The 18,653-nt window shown below is 46.6% G+C and overlaps 3 protein-coding genes across 3 annotated transcripts in view; all 3 read right to left on the minus strand.

Moving 5' to 3' along the window:
• Nucleotides 1-18,653, minus strand: part of LOC311203713 (uncharacterized protein) — a gene marked incomplete at its 5' end in the record, with an annotated part of 71,391 nt that overhangs the window by 28,653 nt on the left and 24,085 nt on the right.
• Nucleotides 77-1,988, minus strand: LOC311203251 (acrosin-like; the record flags this gene model as incomplete). The annotated part of the gene is made up of 4 exons (XM_084277905.1): nucleotides 77-436; nucleotides 807-952; nucleotides 1,230-1,495; nucleotides 1,828-1,988. 4 exons carry the CDS (start codon nucleotides 1,986-1,988, stop codon nucleotides 77-79), a joined length of 933 nt encoding a protein of 310 aa, XP_084134031.1.
• On the minus strand, nucleotides 3,388-14,487 carry LOC311203252 (protein PRRC1-like; the record flags this gene model as incomplete). Its single annotated transcript, XM_084277906.1, has 7 exons — nucleotides 3,388-3,514; nucleotides 3,864-3,967; nucleotides 5,398-5,561; nucleotides 7,772-7,874; nucleotides 10,052-10,209; nucleotides 11,148-11,534; nucleotides 14,394-14,487. 7 exons carry the CDS (start codon nucleotides 14,485-14,487, stop codon nucleotides 3,388-3,390), a joined length of 1,137 nt encoding a protein of 378 aa, XP_084134032.1.

The following is an 18,653-nucleotide window of genomic DNA, read 5'->3' on the forward strand; positions in this document are numbered from 1 at the left end:
ATCAGAGGCCATTGGCCCAGCAGCAGACAGCGGTGGTACCATGCTGCCCAGCCTGGACGCTGTCCCTCCTGCTTCCTCATGCCTTGTCTTCCCACATGCCCCGCAGGAGCTCCCGCACCCCAGTGAAGAACTGCACCAGTTTCTCAATGGGAAATGGGCAGGAGGTAGGCCCACCCGCTGGAGCTGGTGTTGGGGCTGGCTTCTGCCATGGTCTTGAGGTGGTGAGGAAGTGACTCCATGCCTGTGCTGTTGGGGTACTCCTGAATGCCGAGCTGGCTCCCATCTGGACCAGGATCCATTCATAGAAGTGCTGGGTGGACGTGTAGATGCCAGGCCGCCTTGCTCTTGCACAGCCTGTGCCCCAGCTGGTCAATCCCACGAGCCAGAAGTACTCGGCATTCTTGTCCTGGCAGACAAGGGGGCCACCACTGTCACCCTGAGGGGAAGGAGAGAGCATGAAGGTGGTGTTGGGTGGCCATTGTCAGCACTATGGCTAGCTCCTTCCCATGAGCCAGAGATCCCCCTCTTGCCTCTGAGGGGATTGACTCTCCCTCAGCTCCGCGCAGTGATGCTGGATGCACAGAAGACTCATCTGCCAGGACTGGGATGTGGGCCTACAGGCTATCAAGAGCCCTAGGTGGGCCAAGGTGGGGCACCGGACAAGGACATGCTCATGGGGAAGGAGAGGCAAGTCCCAGCAGTGCTGGGAAGGTGACTTGCCAGGCAAAGCCCATGCCAGCAGAACTTTGGGCTGTTGTGACAGGGCTGCTAGTGGTGCTGGGGACCGGTTTGTCGCAGACTCCTACCTGGCAGGTGTCGATGCCACCCTGGGGATAACCAGCACACAGGTTGTGGCTGTGGATGGCCCCTCGGTACCAGTTGCTGCTGTTACACTGCTTGATGTCGATGAGGTAGACCTTGGCCTCCTGCAGCCTGTCGGTGGCTTCTGCAGCTGTGAGCAAAGAATGCAGCAGCTCATTCCTGGTTCTCCTCCCTGGTCTGGGTAAGCCCCTTGCCTAGGGCTTGGCTTGGCCTCCAGAATGCACTGTAGCAGTGTTTGCTTTGTGTCTTGCTTTGACTAATGGGTCAGGCCCGCCTCCTCTCTCTAGGCACACATCCCCATGCAACCTGACTGTGTCGACATTTCGCCTCTGCTGCCTGAAAGCCCAGCCCGCCTCCCCAGTGTTCCATGCTTGCTCTCAGGACACAAGGAGTGCTCAGGAACTCACATCTTGCAGTTGTGGAGCCCCAGCCGCTGACATAGCAGTTGGTCAGCTCTGAAACTCTCAGCGAGGCATCAGGCACACAGGCAAGCTGGATGTAGTCATTGCACTGGACAGGCTGGTCCAATTCCATAAGCGCGATGTCATTCTTCTGTGTGATGTTGCTGTAGTGCTCGTGAACAATCACCTGCATGATACGGCGCACTTGTGCCTCAGGACCCAGCCGCGTCAACTGCGTGGCACCGATGACCACATGCCACATGCTGACGTCCCTGGAAGGCAGACAGAGAGAGCACTCAGAGCCAGCGGAGCTACGTGCTGTCACAGCCCAGCCGTTGTCTGCCACCTGCTCTTGACAAGGCAGAGAGGAAAGTGGTGCTACAGAGGGCCCAACCACCCTAGCACGCCTTGGGCACCAGGAACTTGGAGCTGGAGGCTGCTGGGAAGCAGTGGCGTGAGCCCACCTTTCTCCTGAGCTGGGCTGGGGAGAGTCCAGACAGTGGGTGTCCAGCGGGCGAATGGAACGGGATGGGGTGAGGGTAGCCTGAGGTGCTGTGGGCAGGGCAGCTGGGAGTGTTGTGTGCTGTTCCCTACTCCTCCTTACCAGACGTTGATGAAACAGTGGGCTGCTGTAAGGACCCACTGTGGGTGGATCAGGGAGCCTCCGCATATATGCCCTGTGCCCACGTTCCAGGGATTCTGGATGCTCACAATCCAGGGCCAGGCTCCCTTCTGGGCATCTCTGCCGCCCACAACACGCGACATGCCTGAGTTCCAGGCCATGGGCCGGTGCCCGCAGGTCCTGTAAGCAGAAGATCGTTACTGTCCTGCTCAATGACTTGCTGCTGTTCAGGCTGAAGGTCAGCCGTCTTCCCTCCCCGCAAGGTGCTGTATGGACAGGAGGGCCAGGGAACGCCATGGAGCGTGCACCCATCTGCCTCTGTTTTGGCTTTAGCCCCGTAGACAAGCGGTGCCAGCAGCCTGGGTGCTGGCAAAGATCCGAGGGCCCCACAGGGGGTTCAGGAAGCCGTGGCGTGACCATGGGGGACAAGTGGAAACCCTCCAGTGAATCCCATAAGGCTTGCCCATGCTACCTTCAAGAGCCAAGGGCCACTTACCAGCAGGTATCCCATGTGCCCTGCACAGGCCAGCACAAGGACAGCAAAATGAGGAAGGAGAGCAGTTTCATGTCTGTCAGGAGGAGCAGCAGGAGAACGTGGTAGCTGCAAGAAGCAAGCAGAGCTTGTTACCCACAGCGCAGCAGCTGACAGAGTGCTCACAGTACTCCCGTTGCCTGGGGTGCCCTTGGCCGCAGGGCTGATGTCACAGATCCACTGGTTCCAGGTGCTAGGCACAGCCTATGGGGCGAGGGGAGGGGCAGCATGGGGGCGTTCCAAGCTGAAGAGAGGACAGAAGTGGTGCTTGGACACCCCTGGGGTTACCCATAAAGATAAATTTTCATGGGGACAGAAATGTGTTTGGGTCAGTGCTTTGACACTCTTTAGTTTAGGGGTAAACGTACTGACCTGCTTTGCTAACAGCTCTGCTTTTGAAGAAGGGCGGAAGGAAGGACTGATAAGAAGCCTGCTCTGCTCAATTGCTAACGTGCTCACACAGACACCTCACTGGTGATGCCATTTTGTTGGCATTAGATGACACTCAAACACATCTGGGAAGTAAGCTAAAGAAAGGAAAATGAGCCTTTGGACGGGTAAGAGTGCTTACTGCACCTCCTAGGTGCACTTGCTTAGTGCATTACTTGAGCTACAAGACCTCCTTCTGTACCTAAGCAAGAGTGAGGATTCTTATCTATCTAAACATTTGTGAGTCATGGAATCAGATTGATGACAACAATTCAATAATTAAAGCTGTACTTCCTTTTCTGAGGGAGTACTTTGAGGTTATTTTTTCCTTGGTTAACTTCTTGGAATATTTCTTCTTCTTTAACAAGAATTAAAATCAGCGGCTCAAGTGCCATGTACTGCAGAATGAAGACTCCCAAGGGAGAACTGCTTTTCTACAAAGGCCTGAAGATTTTTAGGCAATGCATGACTCAAAAATATTTTTGATCCTCATTTTATAAACTAAGAAATTCAAGTGTAGCTACTACCAGTAAGAGCTGACATCATAAATTAAATCTTAAATCCTAAGTCTTAATCCAACTTTAATAAGAAAACAGAAAACTCGCCTGCTGAACATATTGCAAAGGCACTGGTGTTGCTTGGGTAAAAGCTTCCAGATGAATTCCATGAATTGGATCCTCGATAATCAGACATCCAATGTCAAACCACCTGCAATTACAGCCAAGTTAGAGTCTGTTGAAAAGAAACATGTTAGCCCTTGAATGATGACCGTTTTACAACCTCTAGTACAACTGTAGTTAAAAATGTAACAATGACTTACATCAAGGCATCCCAGCATTTTTCAAATCAAATTTGCATGTATCAGTTCATGTATATACGAAAAACTGTAGTGCCTGTGTTCCCATCTAAAGAATTCTATGGTTCCTGTTGTTTCATGTATTTTATATGTGTCTACATATAAATGACATTTTTTTCTTTAAAGCACTGGAAGCAAGACCCTTTGAGTCAATGAGAAACAGCCCTCTCCCCACCTCAGGGATATATTTCAAGTTCTCACTTGTCAGGAAGCAATTCCTCAATGAAGTTTTCTACCGATACAGCAGGCTGTTTTTCATGGATTACTCCAGTCCGGCGCAAGCTGTCTATTCTTTCTTGGGCTCCCTACATGGGAACATGATCTGTTAGACAACATTCTCTTTCAATCACATCATACAACACTCAGAGATGAGTGCAAAAAACCCCTCTGGAGCAGAATTTTCAAGTTAAACAGAAAACAGCGATTTTGAAAAATTACTCTTTTTATCAACAGTAGAAAAACAAGAAACAAAAGTCATGAAAAAGCACCATAGCCTTTCCCAAACAGGAATCTCAAACAGTAACACAAGCTATGATAAAACTCACTGAAGTATCAGAATATATCCTGTTACTCACATCAACATTTTTGCATCTTAAGATCTGTTGTGCTTTGATCCTTTCAGAGCTTTGGACCAACTCTGTCCAGTGAAGAGACCCTCTCTGTTCTGGTACCTATCCAGCTAAGGAATCATTTACTCCAACCCTGTTCTCACTCTGAGTTGCCATACAAACACTATTACCACTACGCTGCAGTAGCTAATCAGGTAAAGCAACATGTCTATTTTTCTCCTTTACCTCCATATAAAATTGTTTCAGCTAATACATTGCTATGAGGATAAGCTTCACTCCGCTGTGAATGCTGCCACAGCAGTTAGGAGAAAATACCTCCTTTTTATGGAGGAAATGGTTTGCTTACATTGAAGAAACAGAATACAAAATCGTTGGTGTCACTGGGTTTAGGTATTGGCCAAGGAGATGGTTCCACCTAGATACAAGGAACAACTGTGTATTTTTAAAAGGTGGTGAAACAACCCTTGCTAACTCTTCTTCTGGGCCAGCACAGCTGTTTGAAAAGCTGCACAATGAATTCCTACATACTAAATGTAAGAATGGAGCTGTTCAGGAAGATCCTTGGCAAGTGTTGATCAACCTGTCTTTCACCTACAGAATTAGTTGGGAGACAACCCAGTCTCAAAGGCTCTCTTAACTTCTGATTACATTTTTCCTATTCAATTTCTCATGTTTAGTTTTCATCCCAAAGTACTGTGCTAGTGACAGACTAAGAACAAATGCCTGATACACTTTCAAACTACAGTCATATCACAATGCATGCCAGATGTGATGGCAATCAACTGCTTTAGAAGAAAATGGACATAAATGTTCTTCACTGCTGTGACCGCGTTTGCACAAGAACCCCAAAGGCTATTCCAACAAGCAGCTTCAGAATGATCTAACGGAACAGGCGGCAAGTTACACCAAAAACAAGAAAAGGAGAAGTCTCCCAATGCCACAGACTGACATTCCCCTTAGGGAAAATCAGATTTTTCTGGGTCAATGCCCCATCCCTGGAAGTGCTTAAGGTCAGGCTCGATGTGGCTTTGAGCAGTGTGGTCTAGTGCAGAGAGTTTCAGCCCCCTCTACTGAGGACAATTTGTAAGGTCATTTCCAAACCAAACCACTCTCTCATCCTACGTTTCCATTGCCCTTCTCTGTGCTGGAGGTACTTTAGTACTTACTTTTAAACCTGCAGCGTAGCCCACAGGTTGGGGTGCGATGTTAGACTGCGCAGCCTCTCCAGTAACAACGGCCATTCCAAAGACTTCTTGAAAGGCATCTCGAATGGCTGCAACTTTCACCTCTTTGGTAGAAGTAACCACTATGTCCAGTTCTCTCCCAGTTTCTGTAAAACACAGGTGTGTGTATATATATAGAGAGAGATGTATATCTATGAGCGTGTACTATTCTTCATTCCCATTACAAGCCAGTTTAAATACATTCTACATCTTAAGACTATGCTTCAGTTGGTTTTCTCTTTCTCACACGTTGCACAAAAGTTCTTTCCTGAAGCAGAAGTCACTTAATTTAGCTAGTCACCTAACTTTTACTTCCTAAGTGATTCATCAATGAAAAAAGGACAACAGGAACTGAGGCGTATTCTGCACCTGAAACAAAGCATAGTGCTCATTTAAGATGACAACTCATGGATTTAGAAGAATAATCCTGACATTCACCTCCTGCTGCTTCTGCTGAAGACAGAATATTGAACTAGATGAACCACTGGGCTAGAATCTCTCTTTTAGGGGGAAAGACTGACAGAGATAGGCACGTTCAGCCTGCAGAAGATAAAGCCAGAGGGATCTCACTGATTTGTACACATATCTGAAGGGAGCCTGCAAAGAGGAAGAAGCCAGACTCTTTTTGGTGGTGCCCATGGACAGGAGCAGAAGCAATGGGCACAAACTGAAACAAAGGAGGTTCCATACAAACATCTGAAGGATCTTTTTAACCATGAAGGTAACCAAGCATTGGCACAGGTTGTCCAGAACCACGAGGAAGTCTCCATCCTCAAACATACTCAGAAGCTGCCTGGATGCACTCAAGAGAATCAAAGAATGGTAGGGAATGGAAGAGAACCTTCTGCGTTCCAGTTTGTGCCCATTACCCCGTGTCCTGTCACTGAAAAGAGTCTGGCCCCATTCTCCCTTCAGATATTTAGGAGTATTGACCAGATCCCCCCTTAAGTCTTCCCCAGACTACCGAGACCAAGCTGATTCACCCTTTCCCCCTATGAGAGATGATCCCGTTTTATTCCACATATTGCCCACTGCTTTAGTACAATGGTGCAGCAATGTGGTCAGCTGGATCACACCACAGGTCCAATTGAGTGACAGCTCAGAAAAACAAAGCGCACAAAGGTGTTAATGCTTTCTTCTCTGCCTCATCAGTTTCCTGACCAGCTTCACCTACATGCAAAGAGCAGCACTAGCACAACTAAGAAGGAGGACTGCTCACCAGACTGCTGCAACAAAAGCAAAAAGCAAAAAGCAAAACAAACCAAACAAACAAAACACAGCAAGGAAAAAACACCTAAACCAGCCAAACAAAAACCCAACCCATAAAACCTGTCCAGTACTCTGACAAATTGTAGAAATCTCAGCTCAGTTAGACGTGACATGAATGTACTTTAGTAAAACACAAAATTGTGACTACCACAATGCTGCTCCTTCCTATTCATTTTAAAGCTCTAACTGAGATACTATGCTTTTCATTCCAGGCTCAATGCTCAGCAATACTTCACAGAATCACAGAATCATACGACTGGAAGAGACCTTTGTAGATCATCAACCCTTTCAGTAAACATTTCTTTCTAATATCCAATCTAAACCTCTGCTGGCGCAGCTTTGTGCCATTTCCCCTTCTCCTATCTCCTCTCACCTGGCTGAAGAGACCATTGCCCACCTCCCCACAACCTCCCCTCTGGTAGTTGAGACTTTATTAGACTGTTTTAGCCTTTTCAATGTTCTTCCCAAGTGTTTCAGGAACTGCTTCAAGTTTGCTGAGCTTCCTAAAATAGTATAAATACTGTTGGGCTAGAAAAGCAGAACAGCTGAAAGTCAGAAGAAAGCCTCAAAAGCGATGTAAACACCGTTGTGAGCACGCTTACCTTTCGGCTTGTCGACCCTCAGTGCGATACCTTACACACCGGGATTTAATCACCAGATCCAACAGAACACATACAGCATATTTTAAACTCAATTCCATATCACTCCCTCAAACAGAGAAACAGGGAGGGAAAAAAGTATGTGACTTCCAGATTACAGACAAGGACTTGTCACCGTTTTGTTCTCTGTAACTTGCTCATCTCTCACAACCTGAACTGAAGGGTATTACTATGCTACTACCTAAACTACAGCAGAATACACAAGTAAATGAACCTTAAGACGCACATAAAAAAATCAGCCTGCAGAGTGAGAGTCTCACTGGACAACGCACCTGAGAAATCACCACGTAACTGTGACAGAATTAACACACTCTCCAGATAAACTTCAAGTGCTGTTACATTAATCTAACATTCTATGCATTACTTAATGGTTTGTCACAAATACTTACTGATATATGGAACCATGCCAGGGTCCAGCGGTGTAATCATGGTCTCCACTGAATGTTTGGGTTTATCAAGAACAGACTTCACCGTGGGATTCTCAGCTACACCCTAAACATAAGCAAACAGACTTCCATATTATTTTCTCGTTTTTCCCCAAGAAACTCACAATAGCACAGTTAAAAACCAACCAAACAAAACCCAAGTATTAAGCTGCTTCGTGGTCTTCTTACCACATTTACACTTTGTAATGCCTGGTGCATCTCATTCCCCAGCACAAATGCTGCAAGACGTGACTAGGAGTGCGTGACTTTCCGGATACAGCAAAGGCCAAATATCATCACCGCCATCCTCTCACGCACCAATGCAGAAACAGGCCTGCCAGTGATGGTGGGCAACACACTTGATTTCCTCCTATTCTGGGACGGGAAGTCTTGAACATTTAACAAATGCTAATTACAGCTATCATCAGACTCGGTAGCTAGACTCAAACTGTGACAACTCCAACTGAAGAGCCTCTTTTTTATGACCTTACAGACAAGAGGACCTATTTTTGAATGGCCCATTACTAACAAATATTTTTACAGCTGAAATTGAGCTGAAATTCCTCAATTTATAAGTAGATTCTAAACAACGCTGAAAAAACGCTCTATCTTCTCCAGCCAAATCCCAGGTGGAGCTGCTGACAGACCTAAAAGTTCATTAAATGTAAGCACAAACACTGACAGGGTCTTGCTGGCCTATTATCTACCTTGAGGGACATCTGAAAGAATGGTGTTGGATTTCTGAAGAACAGCAGAGCAAAAAAGGTAGTTCAATCGATTTCAAGAGCAGAAACAGAGATAACTGCAGCACTGCCGTGTATGCACTTCAACAGAGAATCCAGCTTGCATTTCTGCAACAACTGACAGTTAAGCCTCACAGATTCTGTCTGATGTTTAAAAACCTGACTCTGACGTGTGCTTCCACACATCCAACACTTGACAGCTTCAGTACAACTAATGATTCCTCATTCTTCCACCTAGGAAATTCTCAGAGGTCATGGAAAACACAGAGCACGTACAACATTTAATACTCCAATCAAAGAATCTACATTTGGGTTGAAGTCAATCATACACATTCTCCAGAAACAGACATAGGTCACTTGCTGGATCCTACTGGTATACAGGCAACAATAACGTGGATGAGATTGGCTTTTCAACTAATTCACTACTGCCCTTTCAAACGGGCTACAAAATCATGTCACAAGGAAAACCTTCTCTTCTGGAACATTACCTTCTATCGCAAAAAAGCAAGAGGAATATGGTGACTGGAAGACATTTTCACTTGAAGACCAAAGAAGCTGTCTTTTTATGATTATAAGACACGTGCCCTAGAAAAAAGCAGCACGACAACTCTGCTCTCACCATACTGATCGACGATTAATCTTGCTCTTTAAGACTGTAGCACTGTCAAGATGACTGGAGTAAGGGAGGGCTCCCTCTGCCACGTCACACACAACTCATTCTTCCAGATTTTCTTCTTCAAAAGGCCTTGAAAGCCCCTCCAAAAGTCTCCAGTCCCACTGGGACGTCAATCTTGATTCTTCCTTCCGATTTACAGTACAGATAGTCGTGTTGCTCCTGAAGACAGCTCAGAGCTCACACACAGTCCCTGCATCTTTCTGCCACAGCCTTCACAACACTACTCAGATGTAGCATGTCACAGCTCCAAAAAGGTTACAGGCTCATGAGATGCTGTCAGTTGTTGCGGCTTATTTCCTCTCTACGATTAGATCGCACCACAAGGATTATCTGTTCTGCATTATACACTCCGTGCCCTCTAGCGGAATAGAAAAAATCCTACCAAATACCACAGACACCTCTTAAGAAACCCCTCCTCAGTGGAAGAAACACTTATTTCCCTCTCCCTGAGGAGACTTGTTTGGTTTAGAACAGGCAGGACTTGCATTCCCTAAAAAAACAATTCAGTTCATTAGGAAATGATAAAAAAACCCAGGATGTGCAAAGAATCAAAGAGGTTCTGACATTTCCCATGATTTAAGAGCATGTGACAAAACCTCTAAGGTAGAAGGATCTCCCTGTCACGAGCACCAAGATGCCTGCATTTATGTAGTCATTCCTCTTCTGGAAAGGAAAGCAGCACAGTTTCAGCAAAAAACAGCCACCTTGCAAATGAGGACAGAGGAAAGACAGGACCTAGAGCAACATGCCCTTAAAAGTTGTATCTTGTTAGAGACAACAAAAAATGGTAGTTCCTCCTGAAAGGTAACATACAAAACCACAGAGCTTTATAAACCCCCACAGCCCTCCAGCAGGTGTTCCACCTTGGGCAGTAGCTACTCTGGGGTCTTCAAGCTCCTCAGGAAAAGTGATTGCAGAACCAGTTCCAGGAGCCAAAGGGGAAGAGAAAGTTGCTTGCTGAGTAATAGGATCTGTGAAGACACCTAGGAAGAGGGAAAAACAAGACACAAGTACTGCGTTTCATTTCTTATGCCGTAGCAACATGCAATTGTTTTACAGGAAAATGAACAGGAAGAATAGAATAATACTGGGCTGATTCCTTTCATTTCTTGAAGGCCCCAGAACAATCCTGCTTGTTAGAGTTTAGCAGAGGCAACTACTGTGAATGAGTTCAACAATATCTGCTCATAGAACCGAGCCTACCTGCACCTGATGTGTAAAATTAAACAAAGACATGTTAGCTTAAGAGTGGTGCTTTTTATTGTCTTCAAATTTCCATAGGTCTTTCTGGACAGACTGCTTATAAGACATGTCACAAACAATGGTTAAAGCCTGACTCAACTGCAGCTGAAGAGCTAAGTTTCCATTAGGCTAGTAGAAAATCACCTCAGTTCAGCAACTACAGCACTCGCTTGCATGGCAGGCAAGTATTTTTCACTGTCCTGATGCAATTTAGTAGCCAGAAGCAAGAAAAGAGAAGCTACTCTCATGTGACGGACGACTTCTTACAGATAGCGAGCTTCTCAGAACAAAAACTTGCCCATTAGGAGATTACAGCCTGAGATACCTTACCATTCCGTGGAAATACAATGGCTAAAATTGCCTCTGAGCTGAACAGCAGCAACACAGAAATAAATGGTCAGCTGGGCTTTCCTGGGCACATTTTAAAATACTGCTCTCAAACACTTTTCTGTGAGCCTGAGTGCTAGCAGAACTCTGTGGAAGAGGACTCTTGTCCTACACCGTGATCGTACTTCAAAGGCCATTCTCCATTCCTCCGAGCGCAGCTACTCAGTAATTAAGTGTCACAAGAATACTAAAGAAGCTGAACTTGTGGGACTCTAGCAGACTGCTGAAGTAGCCACCCAGGAGACCCCTCATCCTGTCTCACAAGCACAAAGGTCTATATACAAAAGGTTACCTGTGACGGGAGGTGCAGAGAATGATGGCATCAGTGGGCTCTGTGGTGCTCGACCAGCGTGGCCTCTGGTGATATCATATGTTGAAGACATGGAAAATCCTGAAATCGGGGGACCAGCAGGAGGTGCAGGAAGACCAGAGCCAGCAGTAGAGCTTAATGAAGGAGCTGTAGAGAACTGCGACACAGAGGTACTAAAAGACGAAGGGGCAACTGGAGGTCGGGCTGGAGTTAGAGGTGGCGCCATAGTAGAAACTGTTGCAGATGGCACAAGTGGAAAAGAAGATGAAGTCATCATAGGAGGAGGAAGTGGAGATGCTCCAGCTGCCAGAGGTGCTGAGCACTCAGGAGAAGATGACAGGCTTGGTGTAGCAAGGGGACTGGACAAAGCTAGGGGAAAAAAAGACAAATGGAATTTTAGAAACACCAAGCCTTCATCTCAGAGATTCAGGTATGTAATTGTTCAGCTAGTTTACAAGTAAGTTTTGACCAAGTCTGCTTTTCTCCTTTCAATGGAAAAAAGTTTAGTACTGCTTGAGTTTGCAACCACCACCAATTGCCCTCAATTTCTGGAGATAGTAGCCTGGAATCTCTTTTCTTCTCTGACCCTATTTATCACAGCTAAAAAGACGAGTCAACATTTGACCACCCATTTTGTAGCAGATGAAGTGGGCCTCAGAAATTTCCAGCTAGCACGCTGAGCCCCAGGCAGCCCTCTCTTCCCTGGCACCCAGCTACCCAGGCTCCTAAACGCTCTGCTTTCTGTGTTTCAGTCTGGCCCCCAGCTGATCCTTGGATAAGCCAATTTTGTTCTCTAAACCAAATTTAGACAGAAAATTAAGCCAGAGAAACAGAAAACACTGGTTTTTACAGCACTAAGCTGTTGGATCAGCTCAGATGTGAAACTGCACTCAGCCTAAACATTGATGACAGTCAAGTGACGTGCCAAGTTACCGTAAGGAGGTCGTTTCCAAACTTTATCACGCACACCAGTCAATAAAAAACAGAACATGCACACCCCCAACATAGCTACAAAATACTTACATGGGCCACTGTCCTAGTATATTCCATAGATTTTAAAACATACAGAACAGAAATATTAAAAGGATGAGATAAAGATCAAGAAACTCTTCTGCTCCCACTGAAAATTAGTATTTGAATAGTATATTCATAAAACAATATGTTATGTTATTAATGGTTAGCACACTATAGAATACCATTAATAATATTGTAGTGTGAGCAATGTTACTACAGAAGCCTCATTAATTTTACATCAGCAATTTGGAGGTCTGGTTCTATATTCCGATTATGGCTTTAATGGTTGTCACACCTGGAAAAAATGCCTTACAAAGACACACAGACCCAAATGAAAAGGTGTTGCTGGATGTGCTTACAAAACCATGCTATTTGTTTTCGTCTCCCAGCCATCAAGTATATGAAGGCTTATCTTGAAATTCAGCTAGCAAATGTTCATCTTCCTTGATGTCATTCAATTCTTCTGGAAAAATCATCAGAAGGTGTTGCACTTTGGTATTCCTAACAAATGGGCTCAAAATCCACCAAAGCTAATTCATCTGGAAGATTTTTACATAGCTCAGGAAATTCTCTTTGCCAATTTACATATACAGAGTGGAAAGGGTTTTTTGTGTGACACTTGCAATGATTTTGGCAACAGGAATGCATTGACAACGTAAACACTTTCAAATAACAATTTTCTCAAACGCATGACTTTCTTACAAAGAAGTAGGTAACTCCTTCTTAAAACACCACCTTTATCTTGAAGGGATAAACCACCTTTATCTTGAAGGGACAAACTGTAAGTGTGTTTTGGGGTTTTTTTAAATAACTACTGGGTAGCACACTGCTGATGGCCACTTGTCATCACAGAAAATGTCAGCGAGTCTGCAAGTCTGTTTTGGTACAAGAAGAAAGCTGAAGCCATATTTAAATCCCTTGCCACAAGACAACCAGCAAACCTCTGTGCGATGCACAAAAGTTTCACGGTCACTTCCTCTACCATTACAAGGTGCAGCTAAAAACAACCCCTACTATTTAAAGAGAACTTCTATAAAGTTAACCACACTGCTGGCATCCTGTAGCCCTTTGTGCACCAGCTCCACTTTCACTGCTGCAGTAACTTGCCTATGAATGAGGCGGTCAATAAATGTCATGGGTGGAAATAGATCGGTAACCTTATTCGAGAATCCATTTTTAGCCTAGTCAAAGCAATCACTCCATCAATGGTTACTCTGAGGCAGTCTTAATAAAAACATGGCTTTTATTAAAGAAATCATTCACTGTTGAGGATGCAGCTTCTCCAGCACAGCCCTCCTTCAGCATTTGACAATAAAGTTGTTCTTTCTGTATTTCATTACTGAAACAGAATTTAGCAAAAACCATAAGCAGAAACACGTTAGGAACATCTGTACAGCAAACCTTCCATACTGTGATCTGTTCTCATGCTTGTTTCTTATAATCATCAGCAATGTTTTCTATGTCTCCTTCCAACAGAATTTCCTGACAAATCCATTTGTCAACATATTGTTTGCATTTAATATTACAGACATTTTTACCACGTCTCTGGTGGTTTCTGAAATATATGCCAAGAAGTATCTTCAATATGAGTAAAGCTTGATTTTTCTTCTTTTTTTAGATAAAACTATTATAAAGGAATGCTCTGGTATTTTCTTCCTGCACCCAATGGATCGCCCAGCACATCCTCCTGGGGCTAAGAGCGCTCCACTCGGGAGTCCACGGCACTAGTGTGACTCAAGGTAATGTTACCAGATGTGTCAGAAAACTGAGCATTCGGTAGTCAAGCACATGGGGTTCAGACTCTGGAAAAATCAGATTCAGTGCTCTGATTACCACCCACAATAGTAAAATCCAAGTGATCGTCCACGTTTCTCACTATCCCCCACAAGACTGTAGACTTGTTTGAACTCCCTTCTGTGCTGCTCATCTCACTGTGCACTGTACTGGCCAGTATTCCCTGTCCCCACGTCCTTAAAAACCCTAAGTGCATCCACATGACTTCATCAAAAAGTTTCAAGAATAATAAAAACATTTACACTACTCTCTGTCAGATGTATGCCATACTGCCATGAGAAAGAAACAAATTCTTCCCATCAGCCTGGAGAAGAGCTCTCTAGGTTGATCCCAACACCTCTGGATGAACTGCTGTGCTTTAAAAAGACATGAATAAATATCACTGAGTTTCTGAGGAAGTTTCTGTACCTAATGACCTACCTGTAGCAGCAGTGGTAGCAGCTGTAGTCTCCCCTGCTGTGTTTGGTGGGGGTGTACCGGGTGGAGTTGTCTCTATTCCACTCTCTTCCACCATTTTCCTTCAGCTACAGAAAGCTGTAAGACAAAAAGAAAGGAAAATAAAGAAAAAGCTTATCTTGAGAAATAGGGATAGTGTTTGCTGCAATACTGAGCTGTAGTAACTCCAAGGACCTGTTCTTTTCAGAGCTGATGCATGACAGGATGCAAAAGGTGGCAAGAAGCGAGACAGAGAACGAAGTCTCCCCCCTCTGCCCGTAAAGAACCACAACTACCCCTGAAGTTGGAGCCCTCTCCAGCTTAAGCACTGCCACAGATGCTCCCGACCCACCATCAAACTGACTGCAAGCACTTTCTCCAACACCAGGCATAGTGGCAGAGCTTGCAAGGGCCTAGGGCTCCAGACTCCGTGACCTGAACTCTATGACCCTGTCTGCTTAAAGGAGAAGCTAAAGAAACCTCCAGACACGCCACAAGAAACCAGGGAAATTTACTTCCAACCTACCTAGAAGTACAATGACATTCATTTACACTGAACAAGTTCTCCACTGCACACAATTCCTGTAAAATCCAGGTCTCGTACTGCTCTGGTGAGTATCAGAAGTGACAGTAATTGAAAACTTTGGCTTTTCTTTTGAAGGCCACATTACATTGAAAGTATCTTCCAGCATCTTTGACTACACCTGTACAGTGCACTACTTGTGGAAAAGTAAAGCTATGTGCTTATTTAAAACCCCCTAAATTAAGAGAAAGGCCTCAGGAGATGAAAAGGAGAGGATGAAAGACTAAGATTAACACCTGGAGATTTTTGTTCTTCAGTGCAGAGGAAGTCACCTAAAACCCCCTGCTTCCTCCCAAGTCTGGTAAACCAGACCGAGATTGTTTGTACCACTCCCTGAGGTAGCAATTCCATAAGGACATTTTAATAACATAAAAACCCTACAGAAAGGAATTTATGTCTGAAAAATTGGCAGGAAAATATTTTCCATCATATCCATTACCTCAGTAGCTACTGAGGACTGACAGCTTACTACATTTAACAAGTATCAGAGGAAAAGCCTTAGGTAATGTGTTGAGTAAAAGTACTCACAGGTATTTATAAAGAACTCCACTTACAAAAATACAGGGGGGGTTCCTCTAAAAAAAAAGAAAAAACCCTCACTGCTGTTTAAAATGTGTATACAGCTATGTTTAATGTAGAGGGAAAATTACTGTTATGACCAAACTGAAAAATACAAAAAGTAGGATGCCAGTGTTAGTCTGGACAGGCTAAGGAGCATCAAAAGCAAATGAAAGCATTGAAATCACAAAGGAGAAAGTGTATTTCCTCTTACAACCAGTATGTGTTGTAAGAGGAAATAAAGTAACTCAAGATTAAGCATTTGAGCCCAGACTCGGAAAGCAAGTATGGTTCCTGTGCAGCACACCTCCTAAAAGCTCTGATGACCCAGGGACTGTGGGTTCTGAGTACCTTGAAAGTTTCTCTGCAGACGGGATGAAAGGGCCAGTAACTGCCTGGTGGGGAACAGACTGACCTTGACGAATGAGCACATCTCAGCATCCCTCAGAAAGGAGCTACACAGCCCTCCCCTAAAGTTCACTAAGCAGAAGAATTTGCAGTAAGATTTTGTCTTTTCACTCACCTACGGGAGTTCACGTTCCTCCTCGCAGAAGTATTTCTAAAGTCATTCTTCTTCCAATTATACACTGCAAACAAAGAGAGAATTTCCCACTGTGCAACATCTGTAATCACTGACCAAACCCTCCCAGAAACACTTTCTTTCATCAAGGCTCCTTTCAGCTGCTGCTTGATTTCACCTCTGTCGTGGTTTCACCCCGGCTGAGAGCCGAGATCCACACAGCTGCCTGCTCCTTAAAGGAAAAGAGCAGGGAAAAGGGAAGGGGGGGAGGGGAGGGTAAGAGGTAAGGGAAGGGAAAAGGAAGGGGCAAATAACCCCAAAACCAAGAAATAAGAGGCCCGTGGGTTGGGATAAGGAGAGTTTACTAAGATAACAGAAAGATACAATATAACAATGTTGACAGGACTCTAGAGCAAAAATATATGAAGCTGTTGATACACAGTGCAGTTTCTCACCAAACCCACAACTCAGGCCGTGCCACCCAGAGCCGTCCCAGAACCCGACCGTCCCCCAAGAACCGCACGTCCCGGAGCCGCCCTCGGCCTTCCTCCCGTCAGCCCCCCGATATCCTGGGCAGGAGGTAACTGGCGTGGAATACTCTCTTTGGTCAGTTAGGTCACCTGTCCTGGCCTCGCCCCTCCTTTCTCATGAAGAGCTGAGAAAGTCCTTGACTGTCTGACAGCAATCAGAAACATCAGGGTGTTATCAGCACTACTCCCATTTTAACTCCCAAACACAGCATTCCATCCGCTGTTACAAATGAATTTAACTCCATCCGGACCAAAATCAGGACAGTTGAACACCCTTGCTGTTGTTATTTTGAAATCATAGAGGGCTTACATAGCTCCACAAGCCACTGATGACCACAGAGAACTGTTGGTCTAGTATACAGTGTTATCTACATGGGACTACGTAAACCCAAAGACACAGCTACACAGAACCACATGCATTCAACCAGTTTGTACCAACTGACGTAGGGTAAATGTCATGATGCAACAGCTCCAGCACTTGCAGACGATTTTGCCCAAAAGAAACGTTTGTTTTTCACGGCACTATAAACGAACTAGAAAGGGCAAAGCACTGCAACAAGGTATCCTCCAGAAACAGACTTCCTGAAGCATCACTTCTATCCTATGCTAAGAGATCCTCAAGGGTAAGGATTTCTACTGCCAATCATGCTAATTCCAGCTAAAACCACAAGGGATCTAGCACTTCCAGCCTGAGCTGCAACGCTGGAGCACAGGGCCCTGAGAGCAGGCATCTGAACACTACCCAGTGCCGGGAGAAAGCCTGGTCACCAGGAGGGTGACTCGCAGGAGCAGATCACTATACAGGACCTAGCAAGCTATCAGGAGCTGGAAGTTCCGTGAAGTGCTGGTGGTTTCCAATACCACTGCCAGTCATCACTGAGGCCGCAAGGGGTCTTGCTCTGTAGCTTCATCTGCCTCACAACCCACAACCGTAACGCTGCAAGAAGCCCCAGAGCCTGCCAGCAAGGAGCACTGGGGCCAGTGCAGCCTTTCTTTAGGACAAGACGGTTCAGAGTAAGGGCAACAAGACAGACTGCCTACACCAGAATCAGTCTGGTGAGGGGCAGACACCGTGCAGTCGCAGGTGTGCTGCCCAAGGGGGGAAAGTCGCCCCGACGGGACGGCTGCCGGAGCTCGTCCCGGGGCGGACCCCGCCGACATTCCTCACACACACAGCCCGGCAAAGACCTCAGCGACCCTCCGCCCCACCTGGCACAACCTCCCGCGCTGCCCCCAGGACTGCGTCTTAACATCCGGACCTGCCTACAGGGCCCCAACGGCCCCAGACGGCACCCGGGACCGGGGGACACCCACCGCTCGCTCCGGGATGCCGCCCACCGCCCAGCCTCACCCGCCCAAAGCCTTCCAGACGCTCCCTCCCCGCCGCCGCCGCGGACGACGGGTGCCAAGGCGTGCCCTCCTCCCGCCGCGACACGGGGCCTCACCGAGCCCATCCTCCAGAGCCCACCGCCTCTTCCCGCTGCGCACCGCCCAGACATTCTGGCCCAGCCAGAAGGCCGCGGCCCCGAGCACCTCCGGGTGGCCCCGCCTCCCAGGAAAAGGCTCCTTCGGGCTCGGCCGCAGGAGCAGCACAGCTCCCCCGCCACGCTCGCAGCGGACCTCGCGTCACGTGGGGGTGCCGGTCCCGCAACCTGCCCCCCACCCCCCTCCCGGCCCGCTGCGTGCCGCCTCAGGCTGCGCAAGTCGGCAGCTGCCCAGCTACCCGTAACCCTCGTGCCTTCATCCTCTGCCAGCCGGAGAGAAAACAGTTACTTCAGTTTTACAGCCTTTACAAAGCACCAGGCAACCCTCCCAGCTGCCCAGGGTTTCCCCCACAACTCACCTCTGCTGCTGCCAGTGCACTTCCTGGGTCCAGTGAAGGTGGTGGACAGCGCTGGGGTGGCGAGTGATGGGGGTGTGCCCCAGCTGCTGGACCGGCTCTGGTGTTGGCAGCTCCTGGGCCCAGGTCTAGTTTTCCTGGGAGGGTGGCCTCTTGGGGGGCTGGGAAGAGTCCTGGGAGCCGCTGGCCCTCCTCTTTGCTGCTCGTCTTGGTC

Source organism: Gallinula chloropus, assembly GCF_964237585.1.
Source record: "Gallinula chloropus genome assembly, chromosome: Z".
Classification (NCBI taxonomy): domain Eukaryota; kingdom Metazoa; phylum Chordata; class Aves; order Gruiformes; family Rallidae; genus Gallinula; species Gallinula chloropus.